We start from the raw sequence: 13,760 nt of genomic DNA on the forward strand, positions 1-13,760 counted from the left end.
GGTTCTGCCTGCCAGCCAGGCATGGTACCCGAACCAATTTCCTTCTTCTGCACAAGGATAAGAAGCCCATTCTTAGGAGGTGTTCCAATCCCATTTCATGTCTTATTTTACTAACTCCTACTCCCGACCATCTTCCTGCTGTGACAGTTGAACAACAGAAATGGGAGGTTTGTCCCAAGCTGTGCTCAAGTCAAACATTGGGGGCAGGGTGAGCCATAGTGTGTGAGGTCAAACATTTTATGTTACCATCAACTAACTAGACTTGAGGCCAAAGGATATGTGCTCTAGTTCTGCCTTACCTACTAGCCAGATGTTTGTAAACTTGGGAAAATTATTAATGTCTTCTCTTGAGTCCAGTAGTTCTCATCTGGGTGTGGCACTAGAAGGTCCGATGGCCTTGCTGTGAATAGGGATGTCCAGCTCCATCACGGACATACAGGGTCCAAAACTCCAGGGGAGGTCAAATGAGGTAATTAGAAATGTGGACTCTGGACTCAGAGAGCGCCTGGGTTTGAGTCCAGCTTCATCCCTTATTATATGGGGTCATCATCATCCATATAATGATGATGTATGTCCACTTACTGTGAACAAAGCACTGTGCTGGGTGCACTGGGGAGAATGCACCAGATCTCAGAGGGTTTACGAGGCTGGCTGCACTCCATGGATGTTCTTAGAAAGTGGAGCACAAGGACAACATAATAATAGCAGCTATTCTTGTCGTGGAGGCACTGTGCTAGGCAATTTTTAATTCTTGCAACTACAACAAAAACAAGAAATGCCAGCAATGAGTATTATTCCCATTTTAAAACAGAAGGCCTTGAGGCTTAGAGCAGGCAAGTAACATACCCATGATCACACCGCTTATAAGCACCAGCCTCACACTGGGGCCTGCCTGGCTCTGGATCTGAGCTGTGCGCTGAAGACTGTCCTTCTGAGTCAGCAAAGACCCCACCCCCATTGCCTTGTTTGGTGACTTTTGGTTTAGTGAATTCATTGCAAAAGGTTTGAGACATTCTTATAGTTTTGATCATTGAATTCTGGGTAATAAAGCTCATAACAATTGACTAAAACAGAAATGTTTAAAGTAAAATAACATTCCTTTTCTGTCACCTCAGTCTCCTTCTAATGAGACCACTGTTACAATTTGTTCTTGCTCCTCTTCTACCTTTTCTTTTACTCTTACAAACACATAGATACATATGAAGATTAAAAAAATATTTCCCCACATTGGGATCACATTCTACATATTATCCTAAAATTTTGTATTTTTTTCATTCCTTTCTATATGTGTGTGCATATTACTAAAAATAATTTGTAGAGAGACCAACCAAAGGACTTGTATGCATGCATATAAGCATAACCAATGGACACAGACACCAGGGGGGGGTGAGGGCATGAGCGGAGGAAGGGGACAATGGGGGGGGGTAAGGACACATGTAATACCAGTACCTAATCAATAAAGAAAAAAATTAAAAAAAATAGTTTGTAGAATTCAATGGGACAGATGAGTCCCTATGCCCCTATTGACCACAGAGAGTCTTTTTAAAAATAAATATATTTTATTGATTTTTTACAGAGAGGAAGGGAGAGGGATAGAGAGTCAGAAACATTGATCAGCTGCCTCCTGCACGTCCCCTACTGGGGATGTGCCGGCAACCAAGGTACATGCCCTTGACTGGAATCGAACCTGGGACCCTTTAGTTCGCAGGTCAACGCTCTATCCACTGAGCCAAACCGGTTAGGGTGACCACAGAGAGTCTTTTCCCCATTTAACGATGCTGCAATAGACATGTGCTTGCCTATTTCTTCCTTTATTTTATTCTTGCCTATTTCTCTATATACTGCCAGTTTTATCACTGTAGAATACATTTTAAGAAGTGGAATTGGTAGTCAAAAGGTATGTATTTTAAGAAATGCAACGAATACTGCTAGATCTCTTTCCAAATAGGTTTTATTAATTTAACTTCTAACAGCATATAAGTGTAATCCTATTGCCTACCTCTTTGCTGAATTTGATTCTAAAAATTTAAAACAATTTTTGTCAACCTGATAGGTAGAGTATATCTCATTTAAATGCACAGTTCCTTATAGCTAAGCAGGTTTTTATATGTTTGTGACTATTTGTTTTTCTACTTTGTTGACTCATCTGTAGAGCTAACTTTTCAAATCTTATTTTTCTAGGCTGGCAAGGAAATGGATATTATTGCCAAGACGTCAATGAATGTGAGACAAATAATGGCGGTTGTTCTGTGGCTCCACCTGTTGAGTGTGTGAATACACCTGGGTCTTTCCACTGTCAGGCCTGTCCACCAGGTACTACACTAATTTTCTGATTCCATTACAGGCAAACCATACTTTTAAAAACGGGATTTTTTCCTCCATTTTAAATATGACTTCTGTACAAGGAGGTAAACTGAACAGTCTGGAAAGTTTTACTTAACTTACAGATTCAGGGCACATTAGTACTAGCTGTATTATAAGAAAGAAGGAAAAAAATTTTGAATATCAAAGGACAATAAGCCTTTATTAAAAACTGAAATAGCTTACTGAGGTAATGTAGAATTTGAAAAAATGTCTCCGTGAATCCCAGACATATAGCTCCATTGTTCCCACAAATAATTTATTTCTATAATGTACACATGAGGTGTTTTACATATAAAGTTTACTAAATAACAGGCCTGAAGGTAGGTATGTAATACATGTTAGTTTTCTTTCTCTTCCAGAAAGGAGTCATTACTGCTCTTCTCTAATCTGAATTGAGTTACTATCCAGGAAGTTCAACGAGTTCTAAGGGATTAACTGCAATACTTTGTTTCATTAACACAAAACAACAGTACTTTGGACTTCTATAATAATTTAGCTCTAAGATCATCAAGTCATTGAAATGAAAAAGTGTCAACTTTTTTAGTGTCAGCACTCACTGTATCAGTAGTTTCATATACCTTTTTGTTTTTTTTTATTTTGTAATTAGAAACAGCCACAAACATTGTTTATGAAATAAGGTTCCTAATTCGTGTCCTTTTTCTTAATTATGGAATTTTGTTTATGACACTTTACATTTTCTGTTTGATGATAGAGGATCTGTGATTGGTCTGTTCATGATATTTGATTCTCAGATTGGGAATCTTCTTGAATAGTCTTAACGTTGTTTGTCGTGCCCCTGCTCTTGCTGTGGTCAGGGTACCAGGGCGATGGAAGAGTGTGCACACTCATAGACGTCTGCTCGGTCAATAACGGAGGCTGCCACCCACAGGCGTCATGCTCCCCAGGCCCAGGTAATGACTCACTCTTCCTCTGCTTTGGGGTATTTTAATATAATGTTATAAAACAAATCAACTTTTTAAAATAAAATTTTTTTGATCTTCAAATAAAAAAATTAATCCATGTCACAAAACTGTACATTGGGATTTTAAAAAATGCAATAGACTGTGTTCTTTTATGGTGGGTTCTAATTTAGCAATTATTTTTCAAGATAATTAACTCAGCTACTTAATTCATAATTGTATTTCAGCAAGCAGGAAGGAGAAAAGGAGGAAGGAGGGCAAGTCTACTTCTTTTAAGGATATTTTTATTTCTATGCTGTTGGCCAGGGCTGGGCCTGGTGGCTAACCCTGGCTGCAAGGGAGGCTGAGATATGTAGTTTTTATTTCAGGTGCCCATACCCTCAATTAAAATAAAAAGTAAGGAAGGGAAAAATGGAGCTAGGGAAAATACCAATAGCGTCTGCAATGCTGTTTAAAAGAAACTTCAACTCCTATAATTTTTGAAATATATATTGCTAAACTTTCAGAAATGTTGAATCAATTTATATACTCACCAACAGTGTATGAAAATATACATTTACCCCACTCTTAATAACAATGAATACTATTGTTATTTCTCATTTTAGTCAATTTTATAGCCAAATTTTGCCTTCCAGTTATCTCAATTTTGATTAAATAAAAATTAAGGTTTTAATTAATAACAATTAATAATTAATGCTTTTCACATAGTACTGGCCATTGTTTCTATTTGTCCATGTCCTTTGTTCATCACTTATTGATTTGTAAAATTTCATTGTGTATTAAGGATATTACCTCATTGTCTGTCTCATATTTTACATGTATTTTTCTTGTCATGTTGTTTTTATTTTTTCATTTTGTGTTGGAATTTTCTATTTAGAAGTTTAAAAGTTTTATATAGTCAAAATGGTAAAATCTTTTCTTTTAAAATTCCCCCCCTTAGAATTTGTCCTTTCCTACCAAACAAACCTTTTAAAATATTCAAGTACATGTTCTTTTATATTTTTATTTATTTAAACATTAAGATCTTTGATCTTTTTAGGATTTATTCTTATCTATAGCATCAAATAGAGATCTACCTTGATATTTTTGTTCAAATGGGTGGCTGGCCCCAACTCCATCTATTGAATAATTTTATCATATCTTTTGCTATTTCAAAATACCACTTTTATTTTTACTAACATGTCATATATATGCACATATATCAAAGAATATGTATGTGATATATATACTAGTGGTTAAGAGCATGAGTTCTAGAAAAAGACTACTGGGATTTTGATTTTCCCTTGACTCCACCATATCCTAGCTTTGTCTTCATCTATAAGTGGGATAATAATAATACCCACTTGAGAGGATTAAGTGAGTCAATATATGTACAATGTGTGCAATAGATATGATCATCATAAGATAACTTGTTTCTGCTGTCAACCATGATGAGAAATTCCCCTTTTCCTTAGCGTACCTCACCCTTGCGCAAGACCATGACATATAGGTCAGTGTCATCGTATATAAAGTATTGAAGGCATGTAATTCCTTCCTTATTTTTAAGGTAAAAATAGAAAAATAAAGATTCCAGTGTATTCTCCTTACACCTTGTCTTGCCTGCCCCTAGAGATCTGCACACTTGAGTTGGATGATTTCTTGTCTAGACAACAGAGCCTGAGTTTTGTTACTGGGTCTGAGTTGAACAGACCTGTATTTACACTTTCACTTTTATTTCTGAACAGGTTCCTTACCTTTCTGTACTTGTCTCCCGGGATATACTGGAAATGGTTTTGGCCCAAATGGATGTGTGCAACTCAGTAATATGTGCCTGAGTCGCCCGTGTTTAAATGGACAATGCATCGTGAGTTCTTTATTCCTGAGGAGATTGTACTTGAGAATAATTTTAGTTTCATATCTATGCAATATGTTTTCTATGATTTATTACTTTTAAGGTAATGATAAAACTTAAGATAAGGAACTGTCAATAACTCTGAGATGAAAGGTAACTATTAATTTTAGTTCCCAGGAAAAACCAATGAGTTAATTAGTGATTTACAAAGAAGTAAAACAATGCCTACAGCTTGAGCCCTGTAGATATAACTTATACTTAGCAATCACCATTTAAATGAATGAATGCAAGTTAGACCACTGGGAGCTGCTTGTGACTCAACACCTGCTGCATACATCATGTTTCACTTTTTTATTTGGGTTGATTTGAGCTTATTGTCTATCCATTTGTTCTATGGCATTATGTTGTTTTTTTCCTTAGGACACAGTGTCTGGTTATCTTTGTAAGTGTGAATCGGGTTGGGCTGGTATCAACTGCACAGAAAACATCAATGAGTGTCTGAGCAACCCCTGTTTGAATGGGGGAACCTGTGTTGATGGCATTAATGCCTTCAGTTGTGAATGCACACGTTTCTGGACTGGATTTCTCTGCCAAATTCCCCAGCAAGGTATGCTCAGCATTTCTTATACCACAGATGCTCACAGCTTAAATTTATCATCGTTTCATGAGTCCTACTGCAGGTTCTTGTCTAATTGCTCCAATGCTTAGAACTAAGTGTTTCCTTGCAGAAGTTGTATAGAATTGACAAGGTGAATTTATATCTCAATAAGCCAGAAGTGCCTTTTCCGCAAAGGAAAATTTTTCTCTTTGCATTATGTCCATTCTGAAAACAAAATATGTTCAGGTATTATAGTTTTCTAATAGTGGGTTTTCCCTAAAGCAGTTATTTAATTTCCCTAGAATATTCTATTTAATCATATCACTCTTCTGCTCTAGAATATACTGGGTTCCCCATTGCCTGTTAAATAAATATTGGGACTGCTTTTCAATTATCCTCTATAACCAGGCCTCTTCCTATACCTCTACTTTTCATTAGTTCTCTAAAAGGACTCCTTTCAAGACAGACATCTTTCCTTACCTGACCTCATGTGCTGCCATGAGTATTTCTGCCTTGTTTCTTTATTCTAGATAGTTCTCCCTCAAATCTTTCCAAATTCTTTCTTTGCTTCCCATCGAAATGTATGTCATATTCAGCCCCCACCAGAAAACCTCTTATAACGTCTCCATCCCTCCCTTATTACTCCTTATTCTGAATCAGCATGCCTACCAAGGCTTTTCTGTGTGTTCAGGATGTGGTAGACCCCATGAAGAAATAAAAAAGCATAAAATACTCTCTCCACATATAATCTGCTTATCTTCAGTTGAGGAGACAAGACTAATACAAAATTGGCAGAGAATAAACAAGAACTAAAGATAAGAACTAAATTGTGTGGGGTCAAGTCAAATATCACAAAGGTAGAACGGGAGGCAGTGAGCATACAAAGGACAGGGAAATTCATGGTGGAGATGAGGAGACGAACTAGACTTTCAACAAGAAGTGAGATTTGGGTGGATGCCCAAGGAAAAGGGGACAGGGGAGAAGAAAGGCAGGACTTTTGTCTCTAATGTTAATAACTCAGACTTTCCTGAATGTCTCATCAGCAGGGTTAGAGTTGCCTAGCCTCTTCCTCTATGGAGTCTCTGAAAAGCACAGTTCACCTTCTTTTCCTTTGCAGTCTGTGGAGGGTCCCTCTCAGGGGTGAACGGGAGCTTCAGCTATAAGAGCCCTGATGTTGGCTATGTTCATGACGTTAACTGCTTCTGGGTTGTCCGAACCGAAGAGAGAAAGGTAACTGTAGTGTCTCCTGTCTAATGTAGATTTCATTTATATATAGGCATATGTATTACATAAAATACATATAGTGATAATTTAGCAATCATATATTGAGGATTTACTAAATGTCAGGCTTTGGGCTAGGCCAGTGGTCGGCAAACTGCGGCTTGCGAGCCACATACGGCTCTTTGGCCCCTTGAGTGTGGCTCTTCCACAAAATACCGACTTCTGCGCATGGGCCACGAAGTTTCAATCGCACTGTACGTGTGCGCCCGCACGTGGTATTTTGTGGATGATGCCCACCATGGATGATGCTCTATATGGGTTGGCTGACAGCAAGTCAGTGATTTGTAAAGGCATGTCCTTACTGATACAGTCATGTTTGAAGGTCATCACTCAATAATGTTGGTTATATACAAAAATGGGAACTTATATTAAGATTATTTTCTTGCCTGACCAATATGGCCCAGTGGTTGAGCATCGACCTATGAACCAGGAGTCACAGTTCCATTCCTGGTCAGGGCACATGCCTGGGCTGCAGGCTTGATCCCCAGTGAGGGACATGCGTGAGACAGCTGATCAATGATTCTCTCTCATCATGGATGTTTCTATCTCTCTCTTCCTCTCTCTTCCTCTCTGAAATAGATAAAAAATACATATATTATTTAAAAAGATGATTTTCTTATTAGTGTCTTCTCTGGGCCACTGCATGTACCAGTGTTCAATGCTAATTGTTCCACAGATTATATCATTAACTCTCATAACCCAAACAAATTACATATATATCCTCATTTTACATATCAGGAAATGGAGCCTAGAACAGCTGAGAAATTCAACCGGGGGCATGTGGTTTTAAATGGCATGCAGTCACTTGAACCCAGGCCATTCAACATCAACAACTCTGAACCTGAACCACTGCAAAAATAATCTTCAAATTAAAATCTGAGCCTGAGGTTTTTAGTGCTTTTGTCTCCAGTATTTATTATTCAACTTTTCCAAATACTTATTTTTCAACCAGGTTGTAGGCTCACTGAAATAAAGTTATACTTCTGAATAGAGAATGTTTCCCTTAAATCCCATTAACTTTTCAGCAATATTATAGAGGTCATTGTATAAGGTCAGAAAACATTTTCCACCCCCTCTAAAAGAGGACCTGTTAACTCAGAATAAACTCCAAAATCAATTTTTCAGTGAATATTTGATATGAATTTCCTTCTTTCCATTTAGTTTTCATGAATTATACTTCGTGACATTGAAAACAAATTTTTTTCAAAAAAATTATTTTGTGAAAAATTTTGACATTTTTATTTTCAATCTGTAAGAAAATTTATGCTGTTTTCTTGATGATTGTGATTCTATATCTTTTTATCCCCAACATAATTTACATAAAGGAGTAGAAAATTATGTACAAATCATGGACATTTATTTTATTTTTATTGAAATTGCTTCAAGGGAAAACATGATGTAATGTTAGGTAACAGATCTTAAAAATATCCTAGTATAGAATTTCAAAAATATCTTGATTTCCTTTTTCACTAGTTGAATACTGTTGTGGTTTTAGATTATAAAAGAAATTAAATTCAACAGCCTTCTTTTGGTTGTTTGACTGTTTTAAGTGAGGTTGTCAATAAAAAATATTTTATATATAATAAAAGGCAAATATACAAATCGACTGAATGGCAGAATGATTGGTCGCTGTGACACACACTGACCACCATTGGACAGATGCTCAATGCAGGAGCTGCCCCCTGGTGGTCAGTGTGCTCCCACAGGGGGAGTGCCACTCAGCTAGAAGCAGGGCTCATGGCTGGTGAGCACAGCGGCAGTGGCAGGAACCTCTCCCGCCTCCATGGCAGCACTAAGGATGTCTGGCTGATGGCTCAGAGCAGAGTGGGCCTAAGCCATCAGTTGGACATCCCTCAAGGGCTCCTGGACTGCGAGAGGGTGCAGGCCAGACTGAGGGGACCCCACCCCCCCAGTGCACAAATTTTGTGCACCAGGCCTCTAGTTTTATATATAATTAACTATATTACTATGCTTTTCTGTATATTCCAACATCTTAACTTGGAGACACACTTTGTGTTTATTCTCTCCTACTTGTATGTGCAGAACTCTTTATATTCCCTTTGCCCATTCTCTGCTCTTATTACTCAGCTCTTATGATGTGCAACCATGAAGACTTGCAGACTTTATACTTGCTGATACCATACCTACTCAGTCTACACCTGAGGTTCTCAGTGTGGGTTAGGCATCAGTATCTGGTTGAAAGTTTCAGAAATTCCTAAGAACATCTGTGAGTGAGCTACAGGCTATTCAGGGGATCAAGATATAAATTCTTGTGAATGGTAATATTAATCAGTTAAATTTAATTTAAGGTAGATTTTTCAAATGTCTAATGTATTTTACTAATGTGGAAGCATTTGTTTAATTGACCTAACAGTTTAATGAAACCTAGGTAAATATATTTCATTAATCCATTGAATAACAACTCAAGGAATATAAAGTTTTAGTTATGCTAGATAAATATGTTCTAGAGATATGCTGTACAGCATAGTGCCTATAGTTAACAATACAGTATTTTGCAGTTCAAAATTTTTTAAGAGAATAGATTATGTTTTTACCATAAAAATTTTTGAGAGAGAGATAGAGAGAGAGAGAGAGAGAGAGAGAGAGGGAGAGAAAGCTTTGGGAGGTGTTGGATATGTCTATTGATTGTTGTGATGATATCGCAGGTGTTTGTATATGTCCAAACTCATGAAATTTTACATTAAATATGTGTAGTTCTTTGTGTATCACTTATACCTCAATAAAGCTGTGAAATGTATGTAATTAACATTAAGATTTCGGCATAGTTGTTTATATATGTGAGGGGGGAAAAAGATGGAATTTTACCTCACACCAAAAAAAAAAGATTTTTGATATATGTTGATATTAGTTGAAGTGTAAGCAATTTTTAACACAAGTCATTTAACAAATAGATTTTCATATGTATTTGTGGATAATTGGGACATTTTAGATATATCTCTTAAAAGTGACTCACTGTAAATGCTTCCTAATTAGTGGGAAACAGACTCTAGACTTAACATGAGTATGAAGAATAATATCTTGTGACCTTTATATTTTTAGGTGCTGCGTATCACTTTCACTTTTTTCCAATTAGAATCAGTGAGCAACTGTCCACATGAGTTTCTTCAGATTCACGATGGAGATTCCTCTGCAGCATTTCAGCTTGGAAGGTTCTGTGGCTCCAGCACCCCACATGAACTCCTCAGCAGTGACAATGCTCTCTACTTTCATTTCTATTCTGAACATTTAAGAAATGAGAGAGGCTTTACAATAAGATGGGAAACACAACAACCAGGTAAGTGTAAATATGGAACACAATAAAGCCAAGTCTTGAGGTTATTAATTTTTTAATCAATATTAATCTTCTTTGATACATTGAATATTTGGAGACCCGGTATTGTATAATACTAGAGGCCCGGTGCACGAATGCACCCTCTGGCAATCCGAGGGGGATGTTGGAGTGCCGGTTTTGGCCCGATCTCCGCAGGCCAGGCCCAGGACCTCACCAGTGCACGAATCCATGTACTGGGCCTCTAGTATGCATATAAGATCTTTGATTAATCTCTTCCTGCTTTCCCCCTCCCCCTTCCCTCTGAGATTCATCAGTCTGTTCCATGTTTCCATGCCTGTGCATTGAGCATCTGTCCCCTGACTGTCATTGTGTGTCATAGCTACCAGTTGAATGGTCATATATATATATATATATATATATATATATATATATTAATTATTTTTATATCAAATAAATCTACATGAATTTGTATTTGATTCTGTTTTCAGAAATAATAAAATGTGGATGAAATGGAAGAGTTTAAAAAACATTAGTCTTAATGAGTCCCTTCTGAAATTACTGAATAGAATTTTTATAAGCTCAATTAGTAAATTACTGCAGGGATGTTAGTGAGGACACTGACCTCTCCTTCACTGAGTATTCCTTGTCTTAATGACTATTTGATCATTTGTTTTTGTTGTATTTTTGTTTTGGTGGTTTATTTAAAAAATTTACTATGCAATTTTTTAAACATAAAAAATAGAAAAAACATTATACCAAAACTCCAATTCATTTACCAATAAATCTGTGGAACTATTTCTGGAATTTCTCATTTTCTATTGTTCTATTTTTCTATCTTTGTGCCGCATTGGCTGAGTTACTGAAGCTTGAAGTCCGGTTGTGTAAATCCTCTAAGTTTGTTCTTTTAAAATATGCTAGGTTCTTTAAATTTCCATATAAATGTTAGCATCAATTTCCCCCAACAGTCTGTTGGTATTTCGTTGGCATTGCATGGAATCTATAATCATTTGGGAAAGTAATGACTTCTTAAAAATTCAGATCCTATCAATTCATGAATGCGGACTCTATATTTGTTTAGTTTCTTTTAATTTGTCTTAGTAGTGGTTTATGATTTCAGTGTTTACTTATTTCACATCTTTTCTTATTTCTTCCTAGATATTTGATATTTTATTATGTTAAATGACATTATTTTTCTAAGATTTCATTTTCCATTTGTTAGTATATTTGTATTTTCCTTATTATGAATGAGGTTGAATGTCTTTTCATATATATTTTAAAGGGTATTTGAATTTTTTCAGTGAGCTCTGTTTATATCACAATTTTTAGAGCTCTTCAGATATTAGGAATATTAATTCTTTATATTACATATTGCATTTTCCCAGTTTGCCATTAACATTTCACTCTGCTTAGGATGTTTTATTTTTTTTACCCATATGATAATGTTTTAAGTACTAAGTTTTGAAAAAGTCTCTTCCTCTGAGCAACTGTGATGTTTTCTCATTAGAAACAATGAAAATCATGTAACTTATTTGTTTCTCTTTTTGCCTTGGAAGCAAATTTTTTGTCTGAATAACCTGCATAACTATGTAAATCTCATATCTTGCATATCTGAAATGTCATCTTCTTTTGTGTTTTCTAATTTGTATTTATAAGTCGAGATTTTTATTTAGTGTTTTTTTTGTTTGTTTTTTATTTCACAGTAGCACTTTTCATAAGCCACCATAGGTTTTCTGTTAAATAAATGTGGGTATTAATAAAGAAAAGATTCTTCCCGTCATTGATAAACAACTTTATAGGGCTGATGGGGTTTAGTGCAGAGGGTGAAGTGGGTGTCAGAAAGCCTGGCCCAGTCTTTTATTGGCTCCATCCCTGGGCAATTGGCTCAACCACTATAGATATTTGAATTTCTTTCTTTTTTAAAAATATATATTTTTATTGATTTCAGAGAGGAAGGGAGAGGGAGAGAGAGGTAGAAACATCCACGATGAGAGAGAATTAATGACTGGCTGCCTCCTGCATGCCCCCTACAGGGTGGAGCCACAATCCGAGCATGTGCCCTTATAGAATTCGGAACCTTCAGTCCACAGGCCGACGCTCTATCTACTGAGCCAAACCAACTAGGGCGATATTTGATTTTCTTCACTTATAAAATGAATATTTAAATAAACTATATCATAATGCTAGGAAATCTCATATGAAAATTATGTAGTGCTGAACTATTCTAACATATAAAATGATCTGGTCTGTAGAAAGACATAGGAATGGACAGAATTTCCAGAATTTGAAGAGTTAATGTGCAGAGTGAATCTCTCTCAAAGTGAAAAAAGTGAATCGATCAGCCTATTATTTGTCCCTCAGACAGGTTAGCGCTGTGTTTTAAACCATATAACACTACATGATGGTTGATAAGTGTAAAGCTCAATACATGGGTGATTCATTTATTTATAAATTGGTACTTCTAGGTTTATAACTTTATCAAACTGTAAAACTGAAAGTCTTGTTTAATTTAAGGGAGTGTCTGAAACTACACATAGTTATTTAAATGAAGCTTGGCTTCCCACAGCAAGGACTATGGTAAATCTACATGAATTATAACTTGTACACAAATGTAAAGTTATTTTTTCTCCTTGTTTTAGAATGTGGAGGTATACTGACTGGTACTTACGGTTCTATTAAGTCTCCGGGATATCCTGGAAACTATCCCCCAGGAAGAGATTGTGTCTGGAGAGTTATAACCAGTCCTGGCCTTGTGATAACATTTGCTTTTGGGACCTTAAGTCTGGAGCACCATGATGATTGCAGCAAAGATTATCTTGAGGTAAACAATTGTATTTAGATAGAACTTACTATGATATAATTAGGACACAAGAAACTATAGTTTGGTGATGTCTGTGGATGGCCACAATTTATTAGCAGTAGTTGGATGTGTTGTTCAATAGGCAGCCAATGTCGAAGTCTTGCTAAGTCCTTATTCTTAATAGAGCCAGATTCTTACTTCTGAGTCCCACTTGAATCTGGGAAAGAGACTGCCTTGCTTGCCCCTGTTATTACCTAGAAGCCCAGTGCCCATGGGGATAGTAGAATTAATGAAATAATCACTAAGTAACGGGTTTCTTCTCCAATGCAGATTCCTATCTTGTGGTAAACTGTTGAGGTATTTCACACATTGACCATAGTGTTCCATGAAGAAATTTAATAGCCATTGTGTTGAAATGCATTGATAGAGGATGAGCCTTGCTGGGATATAATAATAGTCATTGGGAGGAACAGAGTCAGCCTGTGTGCCTCCTGTTTACCGTTAGTAAAAGATTAATATATAGAAAAAGAAAAGGCTGTTATAGTCCAATGCAATATGCATATAGGTACATAAAAATATGTGCTCTCCATCGTAGACTGAAATATCACTGAGAAGATTCTGTTCTTATGTTGTCCCTGTCTTATCACCATAAGTCTTAGTACCTCTTGCAGTAGTGA

The 13,760-nt window shown here is 36.4% G+C and overlaps 1 protein-coding gene across 1 annotated transcript in view; it reads left to right on the forward strand.

Moving 5' to 3' along the window:
- The window catches only part of CUBN (cubilin), a 282,087-nt gene that overhangs the window by 16,824 nt on the left and 251,503 nt on the right, over positions 1-13,760 (forward strand). The window contains exons 9-15 of the mRNA XM_006093733.3: positions 2,182-2,313; positions 3,180-3,275; positions 5,009-5,127; positions 5,536-5,722; positions 6,831-6,943; positions 10,055-10,289; positions 12,923-13,104. Coding sequence (XP_006093795.1) covers positions 2,182-2,313; positions 3,180-3,275; positions 5,009-5,127; positions 5,536-5,722; positions 6,831-6,943; positions 10,055-10,289; positions 12,923-13,104 — 1,064 coding nt within the window. The remainder of the gene's footprint in view (positions 1-2,181; positions 2,314-3,179; positions 3,276-5,008; positions 5,128-5,535; positions 5,723-6,830; positions 6,944-10,054; positions 10,290-12,922; positions 13,105-13,760) is intronic.

This window comes from Myotis lucifugus, unplaced genomic scaffold (assembly GCF_000147115.1).
Source record: "Myotis lucifugus unplaced genomic scaffold, Myoluc2.0 scaffold_121, whole genome shotgun sequence".
NCBI classification, from domain to species: Eukaryota; Metazoa; Chordata; class Mammalia; order Chiroptera; family Vespertilionidae; genus Myotis; species Myotis lucifugus.